This window comes from Strigops habroptila, chromosome 4 (assembly GCF_004027225.2).
Source record: "Strigops habroptila isolate Jane chromosome 4, bStrHab1.2.pri, whole genome shotgun sequence".
Taxonomy (NCBI): Eukaryota; Metazoa; Chordata; class Aves; order Psittaciformes; family Psittacidae; genus Strigops; species Strigops habroptila.
Window position 1 is genome coordinate 69,582,543 of NC_046358.1, and position 23,886 is coordinate 69,606,428.

The 23,886-nt window shown below is 62.7% G+C and overlaps 2 protein-coding genes across 3 annotated transcripts; one reads left to right on the forward strand and one right to left on the reverse strand.

The window, feature by feature from the left end:
* Positions 1-236: 236 nt before the first annotated feature.
* On the reverse strand, positions 237-8,967 carry METRN (meteorin, glial cell differentiation regulator). 2 transcript variants are annotated; one of them, XM_030482148.2, is made up of 4 exons: positions 4,078-4,921; positions 2,747-3,168; positions 2,578-2,637; positions 237-1,861 (listed from the first exon to the last, which is right to left on the reverse strand). In XM_030482148.2, the coding sequence occupies exons 1-4, from the start codon at positions 4,161-4,163 to the stop codon at positions 1,554-1,556; spliced, it is 876 nt and encodes a 291-aa protein (XP_030338008.1). In that variant the 5' UTR covers positions 4,164-4,921; the 3' UTR covers positions 237-1,553. The 2 variants fall into 2 exon arrangements, with proteins under 2 accessions (XP_030338008.1, XP_030338006.1); XM_030482146.2 differs by having other exon boundaries at positions 2,747-8,967.
* FBXL16 (F-box and leucine rich repeat protein 16) lies at positions 8,967-23,086 on the forward strand. Its single transcript, XM_030482124.2, has 6 exons — positions 8,967-10,342; positions 18,532-19,242; positions 20,205-20,713; positions 20,995-21,079; positions 21,421-21,484; positions 21,728-23,086. The coding sequence occupies exons 2-6, from the start codon at positions 18,547-18,549 to the stop codon at positions 21,874-21,876; spliced, it is 1,503 nt and encodes a 500-aa protein (XP_030337984.1). The 5' UTR covers positions 8,967-10,342; positions 18,532-18,546; the 3' UTR covers positions 21,877-23,086.
* The last annotated feature ends 800 nt before the right edge of the window (positions 23,087-23,886 follow it).

Below are 23,886 nucleotides of genomic sequence, written 5' to 3' on the forward strand. Positions count from 1 at the left end.
ACTTGGGGGTGTTGGTCACTGAGAAGCTTCCGTGACCCGGCTTCAATGTGCACTTGAGCCCAGAACCCCCCGTGTGCTGGGCTGCATCCCCAGAGCATGAGCAGCAGGTCGAGGGAGGGATTCTCCCCCTCTGCTGCGCTCTGGGGAGACCCCCCCTGCAGTCCTGATCCAGCTCTGGGGCAACAACACAAGAGGGACGTGGAGCTGTTGGAGCGAGTCCAGAGGAGGCCACGGAGATGCTGCGAGGGCTGGAGCAGCTCTGCTCTGGCTGCTCAGGGGCTGAGCTTTTCCAGCACTGAGCTCCTACGGGCATCACTGATGTGGAGGAAAGGTCCTGGCTGGGGTTCCTGTGCCCCATCACTGCTGGGGTCCTGTCCCCCTCCACACCACCACACACAGCCCACAGGAGCCCATGGAGGGGGGCAGTGGTGGGGCTGGGACACCAGCACGATGTAGTCCAGCACCGCGAGGCCTTGTGGCCAGTGGCTTTGACGAGAATCAGCCCTGACAATGGCTAGTCAACCCCCGGCATGGGCCCACTGCCAATACCCAGAAAGAGGAACCTCAAAATGACCCATCCCAGGGATGCAGCATTTAGAAACAGCAATGTATCACTTTATGTAGAGAGATATATAAAGAGTAGTAGTGTTTCCAGGGCAGGGTCAGTGGCTGGAGCTGGCACATGGGGAGGCACGGGCTCGCTGGTGACCATCCCGCTCAGCTGCCTACAAACCAAGGAGTCTCACACACATGCTCTACAAAGACAGCTTAGTTTATCAAAAAAGTCACACATTTGGTATCGTTATCACTGTAGTGCACATACAATGCCCCCCACCCCCATGGCCAAAACACTCCCCCCGTCCGGCACACTGTGACCCACCGGGATGACCCGGCAGCCGCTGCGAGGCCACGGTGGCAGGATGGGCAGCATGTCCCGGCCTGTCCCAACCTCTCCCCACTCCTATGGCACCTTCCTGCATCGGTGCTTTGGTCCTGCACCAGCCTTCCTACCCCCTCGCCATCCCCTCACTTCCTTCAGCCTCACTCCTCTTCCTCAGCATCCACTCCATGGCCCCTGCCCATTCCCCCCGCTGCAGGCAGGGCCAGGGCAAGGCTCGCTGCCATCCTGCTCCCACTTCCACCCCTGACATTACAAATCACCTCCTGGCCCTTCCACACCCCACTATGGCACCCACTGCCATGGCCACCCATCACCGTGCCCTCCCGGGGGGGACAACAGCCACCCCCATCGTGCTGCACGCACAGCACCCCCTGAGCCTGCAGCACCCCGGTCCCCTGGGAGCCCCCAACCCCCTGCCCCACACCACGGCACCCCTCACCCGGGCAGGTCCCTGGGAAAACCCCTTCCCTTCCAGCAGGATTTTCCCAGGACACCCCCAGCCCATCGGTGGGTGCTGCTGGAGCCCGGCTGCACGGCAAGGACCAAATCACTGCCCCTCTCTCCAGGCACCATCCAACCCCAGGGATGCTCTCGCTGCCTGCAGGACCCCGCAGCACCCGTGGGGCTGGGCTGTCCCCCCGCCCCGAGCCGCTCAGTCCATGGGGAACTCGCAGGGGTTCTGGCGTGCGCGCTGTGCCCCCTGGTAGATGCGCTGGAAGTCCCGGTACCGGGGCGCGCAGCTCAGCCAGGCCTCGCCGAAGTGCAGCCACCCCGTGAAGAGGAAGGTGCCGGGGCCCGGCCTGACGCCGCAGCGCAGCGGGGTGCGGATGCTGCCCGCCGGCCGCCCCCCCGCCTGGAACAGGGGGAACTTCTGGCGGTGGATGCGCGCGGCGCTCACCCCGATGATGGATTCCTGCAGCTCCACATCGTTGGAGACGCTCCGGATGCTGCCGCGGATCACTGTGGGGGGAAGGCGGGGAGGGGTGTCAGCATGGCCCTGAGCTTATCCCCATCCCTGTCCCCATCCTTGTCATCATCCCCATAGCCTTTCCCATCCCCATCCCTGTCCCCATCCCCGTAGCCTTCCCTATCCCCATCTCTATCTCCATCTCCATACCTGTTCCCATCATTCCCACCATTCCCATCACCATCCCCATCCCCATCCACCCCCATCCTTGTCCCAATCCCCATAGCCTTCCCTGTCCCCATTCCCATCTCCATTCCCATCCTCTTCCCTAGCCTCATTCCCACCATTCCCATCACCATCCTCATTCCCACCATTCCCATCGCCATCCACCCCCATCCTTGTCCCATATCCCATAGCCTTCCCTGTCCCCATTCCTATCTCTATCACCATCCCCAACCCTAGCCTCGTTCCCACCATGCCCATCCCCATCCCTGTCCTCATTCCCTCCATTCCCATCGCCATCCATCCCTACCCGTGTCGCCATCCTTGTCCCAATCCCCATAGTCTTCTGTGTCCCCATTCACCTCCATCTCTATGCCTGTTCCAATCTCTGTCCTCATCCCCATCCCTGTTCCCACCCCCATCCCACAGCAGCCTCTTTACTGATGCCCGTGCAGGGCAGGCCAGGGCCGCCTGGGGGGCTCTGGCCCCCAGTTTGAATTTCCTCCCCTCCTGTGGGCTCCCAGCCCCCGGCGGGGGCTGCACTCACCAAAGTCACTAGTGCAAATGGCCATCAGGATCTCGGTGTCGTTGCACGGCCGGCACGCCCCTGCAATGGCCAAGCACAGCCCGTCACCACCTGCCACCGGTGACCATTCCCTCCGCACACCGGGGCAAGGGAAGATGGGGCAGGCTGAGCCGGGGTGCAGGACACTCACCCTCCCCGGTGAGGCTGGTGGCGGGCAGCGCGGGGCGGGCCAGCCAGTCCCCCCGCAGCTCGTAGCGGAAGGCAGCGATGCGGCGGCTGATGTCGCGGTGGGGGGTGGCCTGCAGGAACAGGGCCACCTTCTCCTGGGGCGCCCAGCTGAAGCAGCGCACGCGGGGCCGCGGCGCCTCGGGCAGCAGCAGCTCCAGCACCCCGTCCCGCTCCAGGTAGAGCTGAGCCCCCCGGAAGGTGCCAGCAGGTTTGACACAGGCGGTGATGTGCTGGGGGCTCCCGCCCGTGGCAGCGGCGGTGGCGGGGGGCAGGCGAGGGGCCAGGCGCAGGCGAAGGGCCCCCGTGGGGTACAGCCATTCCAGAGAGCCCTCGGCGCAGGGCAGGGAGAGCTGCTCCACGCTGCCCGCCTCCTGCAACAGCCCGCTGCGAGGCATAGCACCCCCGTCACCGGGACACGCCGGCTCATGGGGACCCCCAGCCCGTCCCCCCAGGTGATGGGGACCTTCCCAGCCCATTTCCCCCAAGCACCCCATGGAGCTGTGCAGGATGAACACAGGCAGGAATAGCACCAAACCCTCGATGCCACGGGGTGCAAGTGTATCATTTGGGGGTGCTCGACCCCACCAATCCCCTGGGTAGGTGCTGGGGGGGCCGCAGCAGCACACCCCCCCCCCTTGCACCCAGAGTGGACTTCCCAGCCTCCGAAGCCGCAGGACCCACGGCCTTAGGGTCGCCTGTTCCTTGCACCCCCCAACTTTGGGGGATCCCCAGTGGGAGCTGGGGGGTTACCACCCCCCCCGTGGGATTCGGGCTCGCGTGGAATCGGTGTCCGAAGCCACGTCCTGCCTGTTGAATATTTGGGGCGGGGAGAGACAAGCGGGAAAGCCTGGCCCGGGGGAGCGGAGGCAACCGTGGGGCTGCTTTGTCCCGGCCACAGTGCTGCCGGGTCTTGTGTCCCCCTGTGCTTCCCACGGTCCCGCGTGGGGCTTGCGGCAACCCCGGCCCTTTGTTCCGGAGCTCGGCCCCTTCCCCATCGCGGCCGGCGGCGCTCCGGGCCCTGCCGAGGGGCCCCAGGGGCCGCGGGGCTGGGATTCACGAGGGAAGGGCCTGTGGGAAGGGTTCCCGGTGAAGCGGGCCCGGACCCCGTACATCCCCGGGATGGGGAAACTGAGGCAGGAGCAGGTCCCATCGCAACCCTGCCCCACGGATGCAGGAGGCGGTGGCAGCCTCTGCACAGAGGGGGTGCTCCCGGGGGAGGCCTGGGAGCCGGGCAGCGGGGTTTGGAGGGGGGTGCTGAGCCGGGGACCCGCGTGTGCCGGTGCCAGTCCCTACCTGCCCCTCCAGCTGCACGGATCCGCCGAGGCGCCGCCGAGCGCCGCGCCCAGCCCGGCCAGGCACAGCGCCCGCAGCGCCCACATGGCCGCTGCCGCGGCGGCCCCGCGGCGGCCCGGCCCTGCCCGCGCTGCCCGCACCGGCCGCGGGCGGGGAGCGGGCAGCGGGGCCGACACCCCGCGCCGCGCCCCGAACTTTCCGCCAATGGCGGCGGCGGGGCGGGGCCGACATCTCCCATCTCCCCCCCATCTCCCCCCGCACCCGCCGCCGGGGGCACCGGCAGCGCCCGCACCGGCATCCCCGGACCCCCCCGCGGCTCCGGAGATCGCGGGGGACACACCGGCGGGGGAGGGCCGGGGCTGAGCCTCGGGGCAGGGCTGGGGCTGCGCGGTGCTCCCCGGGGTGTAACAGCCCAACTGCACACACCCCAGGTCATGCAGACCCCAGCATACAGGCACCCCAGGATATATACAGCCCAACTATCGACACCCCAACTGTGCACACCCCCAGTTATGTGCACCCCAAGCTATGTACAGCCCAGGCCATATGCGCCCCAACTTATGCATGCCCCAGGCTACACACATCTCAGGCTACGTATACCCCAGGCCATGACACCCCAAGTTATGTACACCCCCAGTTATGCACGCCCCAGGCAACAGGAACTCCAGGCTGTTCACACCTCAAGCTATGCACAGCCCAACTATGCACACCCTGAATTATACACACTCCAAGCTATGCACACCTCAGGCTATGTACACCCCAAACCTGTACGAACCCTGACTTATGCACACCACAGGCTACACCCCCCAAAATTCAGCCCCCTGGTTTGTGCGCCCCTAGAAGTGTGCACCCCAAGACTTATACACCCCCCAACCTCCATACACCCTCCCCCCAGCAGCAGCACACCCCTCCCCACGGGGACACCCTTAACCGGGGCCATAGCGGCACATGGCGTGGGTCTGGAATGGGGGGCTCCGCACACCCGAACCCGCACTTCCAACCCCCCCAATTTTATCACACACACCCCCCAGCCGCTATTGCGCCAGCCCCACAATTAATTAAGTGTCCATCCAGTGACAGCCCGCCAAAACGTTTGAAATAAACAGGGAACAATTGGGATGGGATGATACAGGCCGGGAACAAAGTCCTGGCGAGAGGGTGGAGCAGAATGGAAATGAGGGATTGTAAATTTGGAGAGTGGAAAGAAAGAGGAGAAGGGGGGTAAGGGGAGGGGGCCAGGCGGGAGAGAGGGATTCTCGGCCCTCCCGCCATGGGCTGATGCTGAAGCAAGTCAGGCTGCTGGAATCCGTGGAAAATGAGGGGCCGGAGGGGCTGCGGGTTAAGGTGGAGCGGGTCGGGTGGGCGGTTCGGGGTGCTGAGGAGTCGGGGTGGGGGGCTCTGTGCCCACTGAGTCTTGTACTGGGGGTCTGCCGAGGGTGGCGGGCTGCGAGGGCCCGGCTGCGGGTCACAGTGACCCCGGCACCAGGGGATGTGGTCCGGGGCCGGATCCCTGTGGAAGCGGGGCCGGGTGGGCTCCGGGCCTGGCGTGGGAAACAGGGACCCCCCCCACAGCCCCTGCCGGGTCCCCATAGGCGAAGTGGCACCGCAGTGGGGTGGCACCAGGCGCTGGTGTCCCCAGGCAAGGACTTCACCCAGACTGATGCCCCAGCCCCGTGGGGCCCCTCGGGGGGGGTTTCCCTTGGGACACCCCAGCGTGAGGGGAGGTGGGACTCGGCCATTCGCAGGCTGGACCCCGGTGTCCCCATGGACACACGGCGGTGAATCTGCCCCAGCCCCACGGCAGCACCCCTGGGTGACTTTGCACCCGTGACCCACCTCCCCCAGCCCGGGGAGGGGGAGGAAACCCCCTACCCACCTTAACCGAGTGTTTTGGGAAGAACCTCGGCCCCAGCTGGACAAAGCCACCGTGGCCACCCCTGGCGTGTACCCCCCGGGCCACCCCTGCCCTCGGGCACGGCCTTGGGGGGGCCGGAGCCCCCTAGGAGCAGCCACTTGAGCTGGGACTGGGCTGGGACCGGACAAGGCCCCCCCCGTGGGGCAGAGCATCTCCGGGCTTCACCGGAGCTACTACCCCGTGCCCCCTTGTCCGTGTCCCCTTGTCCCCGCCGCCACAGGGAGGGCTGCGGGGCCGGGGACCAGCTGCCCCCCGGGACCTGCCCGAACAGGGTGCAGGGGATCCGGCAGCAGGTCCTGGGGCGCTCCGGTCACCGGTCCCTCCCCGGTCCGGTCCCCGGGACGCTCGAGCTCGCAGTGCCCTCTTGTGACCACGGGCACTGCGGCTGCTCCGGCCGCCGCCCCCAGCCGGGACCCCCCCGGGCTGGGCACTCCGGGGGTCTCCGGGTGATGGAGTGTCTGTGGTGGGACCCACGTCCCGCCGCGGGGCAGGGGATGGACTAATCCAATAGGACTTTCACGGATCCCCTGGTCGAAGCCCTGCCCTTGGCACGGACATTTCCCCCAGGCAAGGAGGCAGTTCCCCCGTACCCCGTGTTCTTGCTTTATATCCAGCCTAAATCCATTCTCTTCCAGCCTAAAGCTGTCACCCTTCTCCCATCTCCATCATCCCTACCAGCCCCTCACACGCTGACGGGCTCCAGAATGTCTTCTCAGGGCTCACCCACCCCACCTCTCCTGGCCTTCATCCACAGGAGAGACCTTCCCGCCCTGGCCATTCCTATGGTCTCCTCTGGACTCGCTCTGGCAGCTCCAGCTCTGCCTTGTGCTGGGCCCCCAGCATTGAACGGGTGCTCCAGGATGGGGTATCTCCCACCAGTGGGGACCAAGGGGCCCTGGGTGCTCCTGTGCTGTGGGTGGGTGACAGGAAGGGCAAGGTCCAGAGGCAAAAACCCTCCTGGAAATGCAGAAAGGGGACTCGGGAGGAGCTGCTCAGAGGCTGGGAGCCCCCTTTTTGGGGTTCCCCAGCCTCTACATCTTGCTACCTGGCCTCCCACAGCTGCGTGGGTGCTCAGCTGAGCACCCAAAGGAGATGCAGCTGTGCTAGGCACCCACCTCATCGTTCAAAAATAGCTGAGGAGCTCACCTCAATGCCCAACTCAACACCAGGGTCATGCTGGGATACTCCCAGCCCTTCCCCATGGAACCTGGGTGCTGAGCAGACTCCATCCCCCCCTGCTGCCCTTGGTCATCCGGACTCCCAGGCTGGTGTTCCTGAGGGCAGGCATGAGCCCTGGAGAGGCTGGAGGAGCTCAGGGAGCCTGTCAGGAAGGGAAGCATGGGGTGAGGGTCCCTGTGACACAGCAAGGATGGGGTCCCCATGGCAAGGCAGTAGTCCCCAAGGCAAAGAGGGTGTCCATATGTCAGGGCAAGGGTCCCCACAGCAAAGATGTCAATGGCAAGGAGGGAGTCCCCATGGCAAGGTGGGGGTTCCCATGGCAAGATGGGGGTCCCTGTGGCAGGGCAAGGGTGCAATGGGCAAGAGGGAGTTCACATGTCAAGGCAAGGGTCCCCACAGCATAAAGAGGATTCCCGTGGCAAGGAGGGTGTCCCCATGGCAAGGGATGTCCACATCCCTTGTGGACTAGTGGGGGACCACACTAGTGGGAGCAGGTCCCCATGGCAGGATGAGGCCTCCAGCAGTTGGATGAGGGTCCTCACAGCTGAAAGAGAACCTCCACAGTGAGGTGAGGGTCCCAACAGCAAGGCAATGGTCCACTTGGTCCCCTGCCCTCACCCACCCTCCCCTGCATGAGGCCTGGGGGGTGTCAGATCCTTGGTGGGGGAGGTCCAGGGGGTCCGAGCCCTGTAGAGGGCACTGGGGGGGCCCAGAGAGGCTGAGCCTTGGGTGTCCCGGGTGGGGCTGTGCCAGGGTGGTGACCCCAGGCTGGCCAGGCCATGCGGTCTCGATGGCAGACCCCAGGCCATGCGGTCCCCATGGCAGACCCCTGCCACCACTATAGCAAGGCCCCGCCCGTGCATCCTGCGGGGCGGCGAATGGAGCTGCCTATTGATTCACAGCCCGGGCTAAAAATAACTTTCAACTCTTCATCCCGAGCTGTGAAATCCCCCATTGCTAGGCGACGGGTTACCGGGAGACAGCCGGCGCTAGGCGACGGCGGTTGCCGCGGCGACAGCCCCCTCCCCGGCGCACTGCGGTCCAGCTTCCGCACTCCTGGGCCCCTGATGGACGGGTGATGCTCGGCCCAGGGTCCCGTCGCCATGGGGCTCTGATGGGAGTGTGGGGTGAGACCCGTCAGCACTCCCAGGGCGGTGGGGCTGCTGAAGGGCCAGTGGGGTGCTGGCAGTCTGCATAAAGATGAGTTGTGGAGCAGTGGTGTTGCTTGGCTCTTGGCTGCTGACCCAGCCTGAATGTGGGGACATCGGCCACCACCCTGTTGGTAGCCAGGAGGGACAGACCCCACGGACAAGGGAGGCTCAAGGGGCCAGGTCTGCCACAGCACAGGGTTGCCAGTGGTTGCAGGGTGAGCTGGGACACCCCACTAAATACCCCATGATGTGGGTACCCCCACCCAGCTGTGTCCCTCCACTTGGAACACATGCATGAAGAATCCCCCTGCCCAGGGGCTCCACCAGCAGCTGTGAACCTTCTTGGTATGAAAATGTCCCCAGGACATGGAGCCACCCCAACATGCCTGCCTTGTGCCTGGAGCTGGCAGGAGTTACTGACAACAGGGCTGTGCCAGGACCAAGAGGACAACAAGGACCCTCCTGAACCCGGCTGTCTCCCTGTACCTGGGATCACTCTGGAAGCTGGACCACCACCTGCTGCTCTTGGACTGGCAATTGCCTTGGGACACCCCACTGGGGGGGACAAGGGCTCACAAGGCGAAGGACCTCCAGTTCCTCAGGCGATGGGAGAAGATGCAACACCAGGATGAGGCCACTGACCCTCATGTCCCCGCAGTCACCAGTGGGCACTTTTATCTGCATTGGTCACCCATTAGGCAGGGAGTGAGTGACTTTGAGTGTGTGTGTATGTGCCCAGTCTCCTCCCCCAAGGTACCTCCCGGCTGCCAGTGCGAAACCCGACCTGCCTTATAAATAATGGAGGCAGGAGCCAGGCGCCGGATCCAGGCAGCTCCATCAGCCTCCCCAGGGGCAGGGGAAAGGGCTAAATGTGGCAGCTAACCGGTCCCCTCCAGTCTGGGGAGCAGTGGTGAAGCTGGGCCTCGGCCTGGGGGTGCTGGGTGGGTGCTGAGCTGGGGGAGAATGGGGGGACAGCAATGGGGCATCCCCCAGCTGCGGGTCCTGCTGCCAGCCGTGGCCTGGTCAGCTGAAGCCCCCCCATTCCCTGCGTGCCCGCAGCACCCCGGGGTGCTGGAGCTGCAGCGACCGTCCCCGCTGTGCCCCGGGGGCTGCCAGCAGGGCCGGAGCCGGCCGCCGGGGCGAGGGGTCTGCACCAGGATCTCCGGCTGCCAGCGCCCTGCTGGGGAGAGAGCCAGAGCAAGCATCCGTCTGTCCATCCAGCCTGCTAGCCACCCCTCCATCCCTCCAGCCACCCCTCCGCTCGGACCTCCATCTCTCCTTCCACCCCTCATCCCTCCATTCATCCCTCCATTCCTCCATTGCTCCATCCACCCTTCCAGCAGACCTTCCTCCCTTCATCCCTTCATCCCTCCTCCATCCTTCCATTTCTCCGTTGCTCCTCCATCACTTATCACTTTCCCATCTATCCATTCTTCCCTCCATCCTCCCATCCCTTCATCCCAGCCTCCATCCATCCATCCCTCCCTCCATCCCCCCCATCATCCCACCCCTGTATTCCCACCCCCACCCTCTCCCCCTGCCTGCACACCCCGCTGCCAGCCCAGCCCTGCCTGCACCCCCCCGCATCTCTCCCCCGGCGGCCGTGTCCCGCACCCTCACCTCGCCGCTCCTGGTGCCGGTGCCATCCCACCTCGATCCATTACCGCTCCCGACGACCGTGTCTCTTTAACAGCCTCCGCTGCTGACACGCGTGTGCGTGTGTGAATCGCGCGTGTGCGTGTGCAGCTCCGGCTCCCCGGGCTGGCGGGCAGGAGGGACCCCCCTTCTCCATCCCCCCCGGATCCGGATCCGGCCCCATCCCACTCCCACCCCCCTCCCCGCTTATTTTTCCTGTTGTTCAGCGGGGCTGGGGCGGGGGCCGGGCAGGATCCGGCCCCTTTTCCAGCGGGGATTTGGAGGGGGGGAATTTTTCCAGGTTTTCTTCCCGGTATTTTTTTTCCTGCTACCGAAAGAGGACGGGCACAAGGCATGGCATGAGCTGCGGGAGACGGTGCTGGAGGTAAGAGCCGCCCGGGAAAACCCTTCACAACACAAAGCCGGTGCAGGTGCTGCTGAAACCAGCACCGACACCGCATCCACCCCCCGCCGCCGCATCCCGCATCATGGAGCCTCGTTATATAACGGCGGCGGAGCCGGCCCGGCCCCGGGGCTCCCGGTCCGGTAGCGCCCCCCCCCCCCCCCCGCAGCTCCCACCGCCTCCCTGTAGCTCAACCGAGGATGGTGGTCGTTATGACCCCCCCTCAGTGATGCTGCATCCACCCCCCCGCGCCCTGGTTTGGGGACCAGGGGGATGCTGAGGAGTGGGGGGTTAAGGTGATGCCCCCCCGCCCCCCCGTATGGCCGGGCATCACCGGGTGGGTAACGGCGGGGGGGGCCGTGTGGGTACCGGGGGACGCTTTGGGATGGGGGTGTGGGGGGACATCGCTGTGCGGACCGGGTCACCTGGGTGTGGGGTTGCTGCTGCCCCCCCGCCAGACTCCAAACTGCCCCTTGTCCTCCTTGGTGGCACCATGGGACCCCAGAGCTGCCCCCCAGCACCTTGGTGGGGCTTTTCTTGAGTGCAGGGTGACACAGGCCGGGGAGGGGACACAGGGGCAGCCACCCCCGTCCCCAGGCCCATGGGATGGAGGAAGGGGAAGGTCCTGGCTGGGATGGGGCCAACGGGGCTGAGCCCCACAGTGGGGTCCACAAAGCCCAGTGTGGGGCTGGGGACACCTCAGCAGCTGGGATGGGGGCAAGGGATCAGGGCAGGTTGTTTGAGCAGGGGAGTGTATGGGGACAAATGGAGGAGTCTGTGAGTGAGGCCAGCTGGGGCTGGGGGCCAGGTAGGCTGAACCCATGGAAGAGCTGGGGCAGGCTGAGCCAGGCATAGATGGTGGAAAATGAGGCACGGCATTGTGGCAGCACCCAGGAGAGACTCCCATGGTTTCCATGGGCGCCATGGAGAACCAGGCCAGGGCACCTCTGGCTCTTTGGCATCCACCAGTGCTGGTGGGATGTGGCAGTGCCCAGGCAGTAAAGGCTGGAGTGTGGTAGTCCCTGCAGCAGAAATGCTCTGGGCAGAGGTCCTGCTCCATAACCACCCCCCGCCTGGGGTGCAGGAGCTCTTGGACCCCCTCCCCAGCACCCAGAGGGTCTTGGCACACAGCAGGGTGGGAGCAGCAGGCGCAGAGCAAGCGCTGTGCCATGCTGGCATCTCCCCTCCTCTGAAAGCTGGGTGCTGATTTCACTCTGGCTACCAGGAAGAGGGAGGGAGGTGGCTTTGGAGTGGGGAGGACTCGTTTGAGCATCCATTTTTAATGAGCTAGATATCTATTTTTCCCCGAGCTGGCTTCCCCCACATCGATCCCTCATCATCCGCCAGGCCTGCTCCCCTCCCCATGCCAGCAGCTCCATGGCAGTGGGGAGCAGCAGGATGAACATCCCCAGCACTGGGAACCTCCTGCTTCCCCAGATCCTGCTCCTGGGATGGAGGGACCCTCTCTTGGGCCATGTGACACATGCGGGATGGCAGACGGAAAGAAATGATCCCCTTGTCCCCTCCGGTGGGGTCACCTCCATGTCGACCATCCCATGGGGATGTGGCCACGCTCCAGCCAGGAGAAGGGTGGCTGGTGTGGGATCACTTTGAGTTGAGGGGCTGGATCCTGCCTTCATGCTCTGCAGATTTGAGCTATGCCTGGCTCAGCCTCTGACAGCTCCATGGCAAAACCACGGCACCATTCCCATACTTCAGTTTCCCAAGCCGTCTCCAAGCCATGGCCTGTTGCTCCCCACTGCTGCCTGTGCAGATGGAACAGTGCCCAGAGAAGGGAATAAGGGATTTGGGATGCAAGTGGGTGTCGATGGTGTGGGAGGGAGAAGCATTGAGCCCGCGGGCGTGCAGGACTCCCTCAGCAGCATCCCAGCCAGCCTCTGCCCACCCAGCACGGGGACTGTCCACATTTGTTCTGGGTGCTCCACAGCCAGCAGTGCTGAGGGCTCGGGGCATCAGAAGCCCTTTCTCCAGGCTTTCTTCCTGTTGGAGTTGTGACCCGTGCCCAGCTCCTGGCTGGGGGAGCAGGATCAGGCTCTTGCCTTTGCTTCCATGGTGCCGCTAACGGCTTTTCGGAGCCTGTGTTGGCATTTAGCACTCACAGCTCCCTGCAGCAAGGAGCTCTGTAGGCCCCAGCATCCCATGAGCCTGGTGCTGCTGGCTCCATGCTGGGCAAGTGCTTGCCCACCTTGCCCCAACCCCGGCTCCTGGCCACACTCCTGAGCCCCAGGGCAGAGGGCATTGCTGCTTGCATGGCTGTTGGCTTCTCTGGAGGGATGAAGGGGGTTGAAGAAGAGGCTCAAGTCCCAGCAGTGCCCAAGGGGACACCTGCGTCCTGGGGAGAGGGGGCTCAGGGGCAGCCATGGGCCATGGTCTTCTTTCTCCTTGTGGGATCTTGCATTTTTGTTTACCCTTTTCCTGGGCCCAAGAGGGGCAAAGAGAAGGGCTGTAACACACTCAGTGCTGTCGGTTGAGCTCTGGCTGGGCTTGTAGCAAGGGGAGGCCAGACTGGGCGGGAGCTGGCACAAGAAGAGCTGTTCCCTTTTCCCCTGGCCTCGGTTGGTGGGGAACCAGGCAAAGTTTGGCTGAAGCACAAGCATCCTCCCATGGTGCTGATAGGCAGGACCTCCAGAGGAGGCTGAGGTCCAACTCTGCCCTGGTCTGGTCACCCTGTACGCCTCTTGGGCAGGGGGTTCCTCCCGACGGGACGTGGGGCTGCCCGGGATAGGGAGGGAGGTCAGAGCTTGATGTCTTGGGAGATTTGGGTCTTAGGAGAGAAGACAAATGCTGCTGCAGGAAGGGCTTGTGGCAGCTGGAGGGGAACCCACTGCCTGTTGTGAGGAAGTTTTGCCTGGGCAGGTCTGGGGGGCTGGAGCTCCGCCTCCACCCTACAGCTTCCCATGCTGAGGACTTGGGTGCAGGAGCTGCATCTCCCAATGTTCCTGGACATGAGCTGTTCTGTCGGCCAAACAGAATGTGGTGGGGACCGGAGCAGAGCTTGGCTTGGGCACCTCAGCCAGCATTTGCCTGGCTCCCTGGGCACAAGACTGGCTCCACAGAGCCTGTGTCCAGGTCTTGCTGTTAAGAAAGCTGTGGGACCTGGGGCAGAGCAGTGCTGGGGTTGCCTGGTCGTGACAGCTCCACTGCCTGGCCATGAGCTGCCTGAGACCCCACAATGGATTCATCAGCCAGCCCACCAAATGAGAGCAGCATCCGACAGGAATGGGACTCAAACCAGTTGTTTTCCCAGCCTCTTTGCCCACTGCAAGGTGGGATACCCTTTTTGGTGTTATTGGGAGCCAACAAGGGAGCAGGAAAGCTGCTCTCAGCCCTCCAGACTCCCAAGGAGTTCTCAGGGTTTTCTCGGGAAGGAGTTTCCCTGCTCCCATCACACAAATGGCAGGTCTCCAGGGCCACACGGAGCAGCAAGGTCTTTCCCCACCATGAATTTCTGGCTTGTGCAGTGGGCAAATAGGCAGCACTGAGTCTGGGGCTGTGTTCTGAGCCTCTCTCCCAGCTGACTTGTGTGAGTGCTGAGACCTGGAGTGCAGATCCACCTCTGCACACACAGGTACAGCTTCTCCCTTCCCAAATACACCTGCTGCCCCTCCATCTCCAGGGGAGCTAGTGGCTACTCAGGGCCTTCTGTAGTTCCTTCAAATTCCTGGAGTGATCCAAGCCCTCTGAGGTGACCTGGCCTTGGAGGCCAGCGGTCATACACCCACTGCTCACAGCACAGGCAGTAGTCTGACCTGATGGATCAGAGCAGGAGGCAGCTCCCACCCCACTGAGCACTGCTGGGGAAGGCAATCTTTGTAGTGGGATGTCTTTATTACTACCATGCACTTTGGCCTGCAGGTTCAGGCCTCCAAAGCAAGACCCTGCCTGGCATTGCTGCTAGTTGGGATGTTGCGTAGAGCTAAGGGAGTCCTGGGAAGCTGTTCCCCCCAAGAGTGCTGGACAAAAGCCTTGGCTGTGTGCTCTGCCACAGCACCACATCTCGGGTGTGTTTTCTCTGCCTGTTGAGCAACTTGATTTGCTGCATTAGTAAAAATAGATGGGCTAATGAATTCAGCTGATGCAACCCTCTGTGTGTGTGTGCGTGCATGCGCTTCTCTCTGTTTGTGTGTGGATGTGTGCATGTATGTGTGCAGCTGAACACCAAGGCTCACATCAGGTGCATCCACCAGCTCCTGAGGCTCTGACAGGGTGATTGTGTGTGTGTTTGTGTGTGAATATATATATACGTGTGTGTGTGCGTGTGTGCAGGAAGCCGTGAGCGATGGTTGCTTGCTGCCGAGCAGCTCTGTCAGTGAAGCAGTGGCTCTACAGAAAGAATCTTGCCGCAGGCTTGGATTCTGGCAGGGCAATAACAAGGCTTTGCAGCAAGAGAGGGGACTGTGGGGACCTTCTGGGGCCATAGCAAGGATCTCACTGGGAACTGGTGGGACTATGGTGGATCCTCACAGGCACCTGGTGGGGAATGGCGGATCCTCGCAGGGGGCCGCTGAGGCGGAGGGGTCCCGCAGGGACACGTTCTCGGGGTGCCCCCTCGTAGGGTGACGCGGCCCCGAGGCCCCTCCGGGCCGCTGTCCGCGTGCTGAACTCGGCCGCTGTCCGCGGTGCTGAACGCGGCCCGGCCGCTGGCAATGGTGCTGAACCGGTCTACCAGGCCAGCAGGGCATACCGGGTCATACGCTCTGACAAGCCAGTCTCATCTGCCACAGCCCAGGGTCTCCCAGCGAACACCCACGCAGAGGTGGCACTAACAGGGTGACTGATTATCCTGCCTCTCTCTTGAGGCCTTCGTTCCTCTTCAACACTACACAGAGACGGTAAACTTTCCAACAGCTTGGACAAGCACTGTCTTCCTGGCAGCTTTCATCCTATTCTTCCCAGCATCTTCATTGTCTGTGTAATGTTTGTAGTGACAGGCTCTTTGACCCTCTTCTTTCTTCTCTCTTCCTGCGTCAAATCCGCCCCCCACCACTGCACCATTGCTCATTGTGGATGACAAAACCCTTATGAATGGAGTGACTTCTGTGGCAATGACGTTTTCTGTGAAATGTGCACCCTGGAGTGAATTTAAAAGACTAAAAGACTTTGCCCTTTGCTTTTGTCAGGGTTCCTCCCACTGTGGATTGGGAGCTGGCACTCCACTGCTGGCAGTGGTGCTTCCCCCATGAGCTGTGGCCTGTGAGAGCTGCAGAGGGTATCTGGGGGGCTTGCAAAGCTGCGTCCTTCCTGTGGGATCCCAGAGTAAAGATGGTTGTACCAAGTGCTGACCTCTCCTGACAATGTTGTGGTTGGCCCAGTCATGCAACCTGCAAACAGAGAGATGACGAGAAGAGGAAGAAAGGCCAAACCTCTGCTCACCTGCAGCTTTGGGGTGACCGAAAAGCATATGGAGGTGCTCATGGAACTGCTTGAACATCAGATTGGCTCTGTACTGACACCTCCAAGGCAGACAGTTTTGTATTTCCCTCTCCGTCTGCTATCTCAGGGGGTTGGAGGGAGGTCCTGGGGCAGGGCAGGTTGTGTGCTGGGCATCTCAGCATAGAGCAGCTCTGATTTCCATGGGATGTGGTACTTGCACTTTTTACATTGGAGTGATGTGGCCTCAGCCCCAGGGTGCAGGAACCTGGGGCCGCAGGGCAGGGGCTTTTGTGCAGCAGTTGAAGGCAGATCCCAGCACTGCCCCATGGTGCCAGAAAAAGAGGAGTGGTTACTAGACCCACTCTCCACCTTCTCTCAGACCACCTTCTGCAGGCTGTGGTCCTCCCCCTCTGCTCGTTTTGGGGTAGTAGGAACCCCCAGAACCTTGCCTGCCCATTTCCCTGGCCATGTACAGCCTTGCCTGGCCTCCCACCACTGGTTGGAGCCTGCCTGTGCCCAGAAGCCCTGAATCCCTGTCTGTCTTTCTATTTGAAGTGACTTCCCAGCTCACTCACAGTTGAGGGTTTCTGTGAGCCAGACAGGCAGCCCCAGTGCCTGGGGCGGGGGGACCTGGCTCAACTTTCCAAGGCAGGACTGGGAAAGCTGCTGCATCCACTCAGCACCCCCTGAGCCTGGCCTCAGGGACCAGCCAAGGTCTGAGCTGGTTGGAACCATTGCCAACACCTCCCACTGGCTGCATTTCAGACCGGCAACTTGTCAGCATCTGTCTCCTCCCATGAGTGTCCCCTTGGGCTCCCGAGGCCCCGGGCTGCCCCTACCTGCCCTCTCCCATGGGTTCAACCAGCATGCTGAATGGCTCTGGCTGTGGGCTCCATGCTGGAGTGACAGCCTTCCTGTGCCGCCTGGTAATTATCTGTTTGGATTTGTGCTGTGTGGCTGTGTTAGACACCCTGGTGCATGTTCTGTTTTCTTCCCTAATTGCTGCCAAGCACTGAGCTGCTGGTTTTAAGTTTCTTCCTTCTTTCCCCTCCTCTTCTCCTGCTTTCAAGAGACTTTAACACATGTCCAAGCATCAGAGGCCCAGCTCTTCTGTTGGGCAGCGTGAGTGAAGGCAGCAGAGGCTGCATCCGAGTGGGGAGTGGCGCCAGACTGTCTGCACAGGGCCGGGCTCATCCCCAGAGGCCACCAGGCTGGGCTGTCTGCCGCTCACACCAATGGAGAGGCTTCAGCAGCTCCCACCAGCCCTGTCCCACAGCCCTATCCTGATGTCCCCAGGAGATGTTGTGTCCCACACATCCCATGGGGTTTTCTGGCTGTGCCAGAAATTCCACAGTGCCTTTTGGGTGCCTGGTCCCCTCCCTGGCTGACCCAGCAGGGCTGTGAGAGTGCTGTGAGGGTGAAAGCAATGTGCTGGGGTCATCAGGGATCTAGGCTGCACCCCACTTAGGAGCCACCCCCCAGGCTGAATGGAGCATCCAGAGAGCCCATGGACCTGGGCTATGAGCTTCACCGGCTGCGACATTCCTCCCTTGGTGCCCCTCCATCAGGGCCTGGCCATCTCCATCCCAGATCAAGTGGTTAAAACTATAATCTCACTTTTATCTTGTTCTGGGGGGGAGCTGCAATGGAGGGGGTCCTCAAGTCTCATTAGCCACATCCGGATGATGTGCCAGCCATCCCTTGGGACTTGGGGACCGTGCTCCTGTCTCCTGGTCCCTGGGCTGGAAGCCACTTTGCTGGGCTCCAGCTCTTCCCCAGGCACCAGCTGGGGTAGGAGGGAGGACCAAGCCCCCATCAATTATTCACCTCTGTATTTATAGAGGGCAATGTGTTGAATAATGGATGGTGGGTGCGGGGGGCGCTGGAAGCTGGGCACTGCCACTGCAATATTTATTGGCCTGGTTTGCTGGAGCCGCCCGGCTGCTGCAGGCTCAGCAGTGCTACGGCCAGCACAGGCTCACTGCCCAGTGCCTGGCTGGCACAGTGAGCATGGGCAGCTCTGCCACTACCATTGCCTGCTCTGCCCTCCACAGAAATGATCAGAGGATGAGCAGCTCTGCTCTGGAGCCAGGCTGAGAGAGCTGGGCTTGTTCAGCCTGGAGAAGAGAAGGCTCCTTAAGGGGAGACCTTAGAGCAGCTCCCAGTGCCTGAAGGGGCTGCAAGGAACCTGGAGAGGGGCTTTGGACAAGGGCCTGTAGGGACAGGCCAAGGGGGAATGGCTTTAACCTGACAGAGGGGAGATTGAGATGAGCTCTTAGGCAGAAGCTCTTCCCTGTGAGGGTGCTGAGGCACTGACACAGGTTGCCCAGGGAAGCTGTGGCTGCCCCATCCCTGGCAGTGTTCAAGGCCAGGTTGGACACAGGGGCTTGGAGCAACCTGCTCTAGTGGAAGGTGTCCCTGCCTGTGTCAGGGGGTTGGAAATGGATGAGCCTTAAGGTCCCTCCAACTCAAACTATTCCATGATTCTATGATCCTGCCCCTCTGGGCAGGTATGGGCTCTGAGAGGTATGGGAATGTCCAGGGATAAATCCCCATCCACCCCTATCATGGGGGACACCAGGGCCACGCAGCCCCCTGGAGGACCCCACTCCGTGCCCAGCAGCCCTGCACTGTCTGGTCCCCTGTGTCATCCTGCACAGAGACCTCCAGGGTCTCCCTCCCCATTGGTGCCATGATGTCCCCCAGCCCTGCCCACTCTTCCTGCCTGCTCTCCCTGCCAGACCAGCAGCCTCTCAGCCCTCACCCCTGTGTTGCAGAGAGACCTGTGGAAGATGTCGAACCCGAGAAACGGTGACACCAAGCCCCCATGTTTGCCCCGCAATGGACTGGTGAAGATCCCCACGCAACCCAACGGCCTCGGCTCCGCCAGCATCACCAAAGGCACCCCCGCTGTCAAAAACCGCCTGTGCCAGCCTTCCTCTGTGCCTGCCATCCTCAGCCCGGCCTTAGCGCACCGCAGCGACCTGCCCATCCCCAGCCTGGCCTCCCCGCTCTCTTTGGCCACTCTGGCCGGCGTCTCCTCCCCTCCCGGTGCTTCCTTGGTGGGACTGAACACAAGCGAAGGCTCGGAGCAGCCCTCTCCAGAGCGGCTGCCCGGCTCGCTCTCGGAGAGGCAGCTGGCAGTGGACGAGAAGATCCTCAACCGCTTGTTCTGGTACTTTTCGGCGTGCGAGAAGTGCGTGCTGGCTCAGGTGTGCAAGGCATGGCGGCGGGTGCTCTACCAGCCCAAGTTCTGGGTGGGCTTGACACCCGTCCTGCACACCAAAGAGCTCTACAACGTCCTGCCTGGTGGCGAGAAGGAGTTTGTCAGCCTGCAGGGCTTCGCTGTCCGCGGCTTCGATGGCTTCTGCCTCGTGGGTGTCTCTGACCTGGACATTTGTGAGTTCATTGACAACTACCCCCTCTCCAAGAAGGGGGTCAAGTCCATGAGCCTTAAGAGGTCAACCATCACGGACGCAGGGTTGGAGGTAGGTGACCCCAGTGTGGTGACCAGAGTGGCTGAGATGTGGCGATGGTGGGTCCTTCCAGTGGCCCTGGGGACACACGCGGGGACAGAACTTTCACCAGCCACAGGCAAGGAGCAGGAAGGTGTCATGGCCATCCCATCCACAGCAGCATTGCAGACAGGCAGCATTGGGAGTCCCTGCATGTGGTCAGGACAGTGGGGTGGGCTGCAGCCTGTGCTGTGGTCACAGACAGGGGGTGAGGATGCTCTCAGGGAGGGTTCATCCCTGCTGCCTGCTGATGCTTCCTGCACATGCTGCTGGGAAAGCAAAGCCAGGTGAGGTGGCCATACTGTTGGGTGGCAGATGTGGCGGTGGACGATGAGCAGGATACTGGAGACAGGGACATCCCTGCTGGCTGGCTGTGGGGGGGTCATGTGGGCAGGGGGCTGTGGGTCAGATGGAGATGGGGCAGCTCATGGTCCTGCACAGAGCCAGGCAATGTCCCCACCGAGGTTCCTTGCCCTGTGCCATGGCCTAACACAGCACCAGCTGCTCCGTGGCCACATCCTACCCAAGCAGTGCCCCTGCTGGAAGTGGGATTAATCCTGCCCCTGCCTACAGTGCCTGGTACAAAGCAGGAGCCATGGCCAGGGGTCCCTGCCTGTCCCCTCCCATTCCCCATCAATGCTGGCATAGAATCATAGAATCATGGACTCATAGACTCATAGAATCATAGAATCATGGACTCATAGACTCATAGAATCATAGAATCATAGAATAGTTTGGGTTGGAAGGGACCTTCAAAGGTCATTTAGTCCAACCCTCCATGTCCTAGAGCAGGGCACTGCTCTGACACCAGGGCAATCCCAGAGCAAAGGCTGGACCCAGTCAAGGCTGGGGGCGGTGGGAAGAGCTCAAAGGGAGCCAGGGCTGCGCAGGGTGACAGCAGTGCCCAGCGTGCCCTGACGCTCTGCCCCTCGCAGGTGATGCTGGAGCAGATGCAAGGTGTGGTGCGGCTGGAGCTGTCGGGCTGCAACGACTTCACAGAGGCCGGGCTGTGGTCCAGCCTCAACGCCCGCATCACGGCGCTGAGTGTCAGCGACTGCATCAACGTGGCCGACGACGCCATCGCCGCCATCTCGCAGCTCCTGCCCAACCTCACTGAGCTCAACCTGCAAGCCTACCACGTCACCGACACGGCGCTCGCCTACTTCACCGCCAAGCAAGGCTACACCACCCACACCCTGCGCCTCAACTCCTGCTGGGAGATCACCAACCACGGCGTGGTCAACATGGTCCACAGCCTGCCCAACCTGAGCGTCCTCAGCCTCTCGGGCTGCTCCAAGGTGACAGATGATGGCGTGGAGCTGGTGGCCGAGAACCTGCGGAAGCTGCGCAGCCTCGACCTCTCCTGGTGCCCTCGTATCACTGACATGGCCCTGGAGTACATCGCCTGCGACCTGCACAAGCTAGAGGAGCTGGTGCTCGACAGGTATGGGGCTGTGCTGAGCTGTGCTGTGCTGTGCCAACCTTTGCCATGCTGTGCCATGTCAAGCCATGCCATGCCATGCTGCATCATGCTGAGCCATGCCATGCCATGCTGTGCCATGTCAAGCCATGCCATACCATGCCGTGCCATGCTGCATCATGCTGAGCCATGCCAAGCCATGCTGAGCTGTGCTGGAAGCAATGGGTGCAGCGTGGGGGCCATGGTCTGGGGACGCCCATGGGTGCCCTGCTCCCAACCAGCCCTGTCACCCTGTGTCCCATAAGGTGCGTGCGGATCACCGACACCGGCCTCAGCTACCTGTCCACCATGTCGTCCCTGCGGAGCCTCTACCTGCGCTGGTGCTGCCAGGTAGGTGGCGGACACGGCTGTGCCCGTCCTGGCTGGCATGGTGGGGAGGGCAGAGTGGCTGGCACTGGCCTGGGGGCAGGCCATGAGCTCAGGGTGGGTGCCCTGCACCAGCTGGAGCCCCTGTGACTTGGTGCTTGGAAGTGGGGTGCTCCTGTGAGCTGAGCAGGACTCAGCTCCAGCACCCAGCTCCTTACCCCCTGCCCCAGCATCCTGCACTCTGCTCAGGCTCCCTGCCCCAGCACCCAGCATCCTACCCCGGCAACGCTGAGCCCCCATGGTGGGCACCCCCCATTTGTCCCTGCCACTTGTCCCCCCCATTCCCACTCTATTTTCTTTTCCAGGTGCAGGATTTTGGCCTGAAGCATCTCCTGAGCATGGGCAGCCTGCGCCTCCTCTCGCTGGCTGGTGAGATCCTTCCCCTTGCTCCCCTGGGAATGGGGTGGCCAGGACCCCGTGGGGCTGGGGAGACACTAGATGTGGGGACAAGGACAGCCCTTGGGTCAGCTTGGGGGACAGCCAGCATCCTCCCAGGCATCCTCCCTGGGGATGGGTCCACAACTGGGCTCTTGGGGTGCCGGGTTTGTTGGGGTGCTGGTTTATTTGGGTGCTGGTGTTTTGGGGGTGACAGTGCACATTGTCCCCTTCCAGGCTGCCCCTTGCTGACCACCACGGGGCTGTCGGGGCTGGTGCAGCTGCAGGATCTGGAGGAGCTGGAGCTCACCAACTGCCCTGGCGCCACCCCAGAGCTCTTCAAGTACTTCTCCCAGCACCTCCCGTGCTGCATGGTGATCGAGTAGTGCTGGCCCCGGCCGCCCCGCTCCCGCTGCTGCCCCGTCTGACATCACCCACCCCCTTTTCTTTCCATCTGTTTGGGGATGCAAAAGACACTGTCAAATACAACAGACCCTGGACACCCCCCGCATCGACACCCCGAGGGACACAGGGCTCTGGGGGGACATGGGGACAGCGTCACCCCTCGCCAGAGCCTCCCCAGGCAACCTGTAAATTCCCCCCACACTGCTGACATCGCCCGTCCTCCACCCAGTGTCCTGCCAATTCCTTCTGGACAGACGAATGGATATCATGGAAACCCAAAGTGGGAAGACAACGGTGGGGTGACCCCCCCTGGCCGCATCCTGCTCCCCCTCTGCCCCAGCACCAAGCGGGCGCATGGCCCTGCCACCAAGGATGCTCCTGGGGACCAAAGGATGCTCCCAGGGATGGGCGAGAGGAGGATGCTTATTTTTGGCACCCACGGGTGGTGGTGGAGGCTGGATGGGTCCCCTCGCATTCCCAGAGCGGGTCACCGAGCCACCCCCCCCTCGTGCTGCGTGTCCCCCCGAGCCCCCGGCCCTGCACTTGGGGTGCCCGGCGCTTTCTCCTGGTAAATAGGATGTTTCTCTGCGCGCGCCCGCTGCCCTCGCATGCTCGCTTGCTTCAGTCTTGTGCTACAGCAGGCTCTGGGGTACCCGGGGGGACGGTGACAAGTGACAGCCCCCTCTTGGCTCCTCCATATGGCTTCAACGCGGCCAGATCCCGCCTCTGGGCTCTCCCGGTCCCTCCTCGCCTTGGGGACCCCGCTGCACCCCGGTTTGTGTGGGGTTGGTGGGGTGACATCGACGCTGAGGAGTGACCCATCCGGCTGGGATGGCACATCCAGGGGACCGGCGCCAGCTCTGAGCCACCGCGGGGCCACCGGCAGCACGGAGTGAAGGTGGGAGGTGGCACTTGGGACACGCTGCCAGCGCCAGCACTCCTCCAGCTGGAAAGCCATCGCCCGACGCCGGCGGCAAGCGGAGGGACAGGGGATGAGCCCAGCACGGGCACGGGGCTGGGGTGACCACGGGGACCTGGCGCGGGACGGGGCTCTGTGGCCGTCCCCGCTGCCGCACCGGCTGCCTACATGGCCCCGGGGCACCGGCATGGACGCGGACACGGGCACGGGCACGGACACGCTTTCGGTTTGTTTTGCCTTTGTACCGGCCGGGAAGGAACTGCTGCACCAACCGCCGCCTCCGCTCCCTCCTTTGTCCAAAATGTCCCTTTCTGGCCCCAAAATGGTGCAAGGACCCTAGTGGCCCTGGAATAGGGTTTTGAGGTGCGCCGGGAGCCACCGAGGCTGTGGGCCAGGGGGCAGCCTGCATCCCCAAACCCATCGGTGCCCGTGGGACATGGGTGTGAGGGGCTGGGGACGGGACTGTGGCACACGGAGGGTCCCCCCACCCCTGCGGGGGACAGCAGTAGTCAGGGGGTGTCGTCAGCCCTGCGCACCCCTACGGTCCCACATCCCCAGAACAGACACAGCGTTGGAGCTGGGGTGTCCCTATACCCCCCTCTGCAGCCCCCCCATGGCAGTGCACCCACATACCTCCCCACTCCCCCTTGCAGCCCCACCTCTGCATACTCAGCCCCCAGCGTAGCCCTGTAACTGCCGGTATATCAGCCCCCCATGTACCCCTAAACCCTTTTGTACTCCTATACCCCAGACACCTCCAAGCCCCCCAAGCAGCCCCACACCTCAGTGCAAGTCCATAACCCCGCAGTGCATCCCTGCATCCCCAATGCACCCCATATCCCTCTGACAACCCTCATTCCTCTCCCTGTACCCCCAGCCCAGTGGACCTCATATCCCCGACGCCCCCATTTTCACCCTGCACCCCCACACCCAATTCACCCCATATCCCCCCAGCACCCCCATTCCCCCACTGCACTCTCACCCCAACGCACTCCATACCCTCCTGACACCCCCTTTCTCTCCATGGTACCCCCAAACACTGCACTCCACGTCCCCCTGACAGCCTCACCCC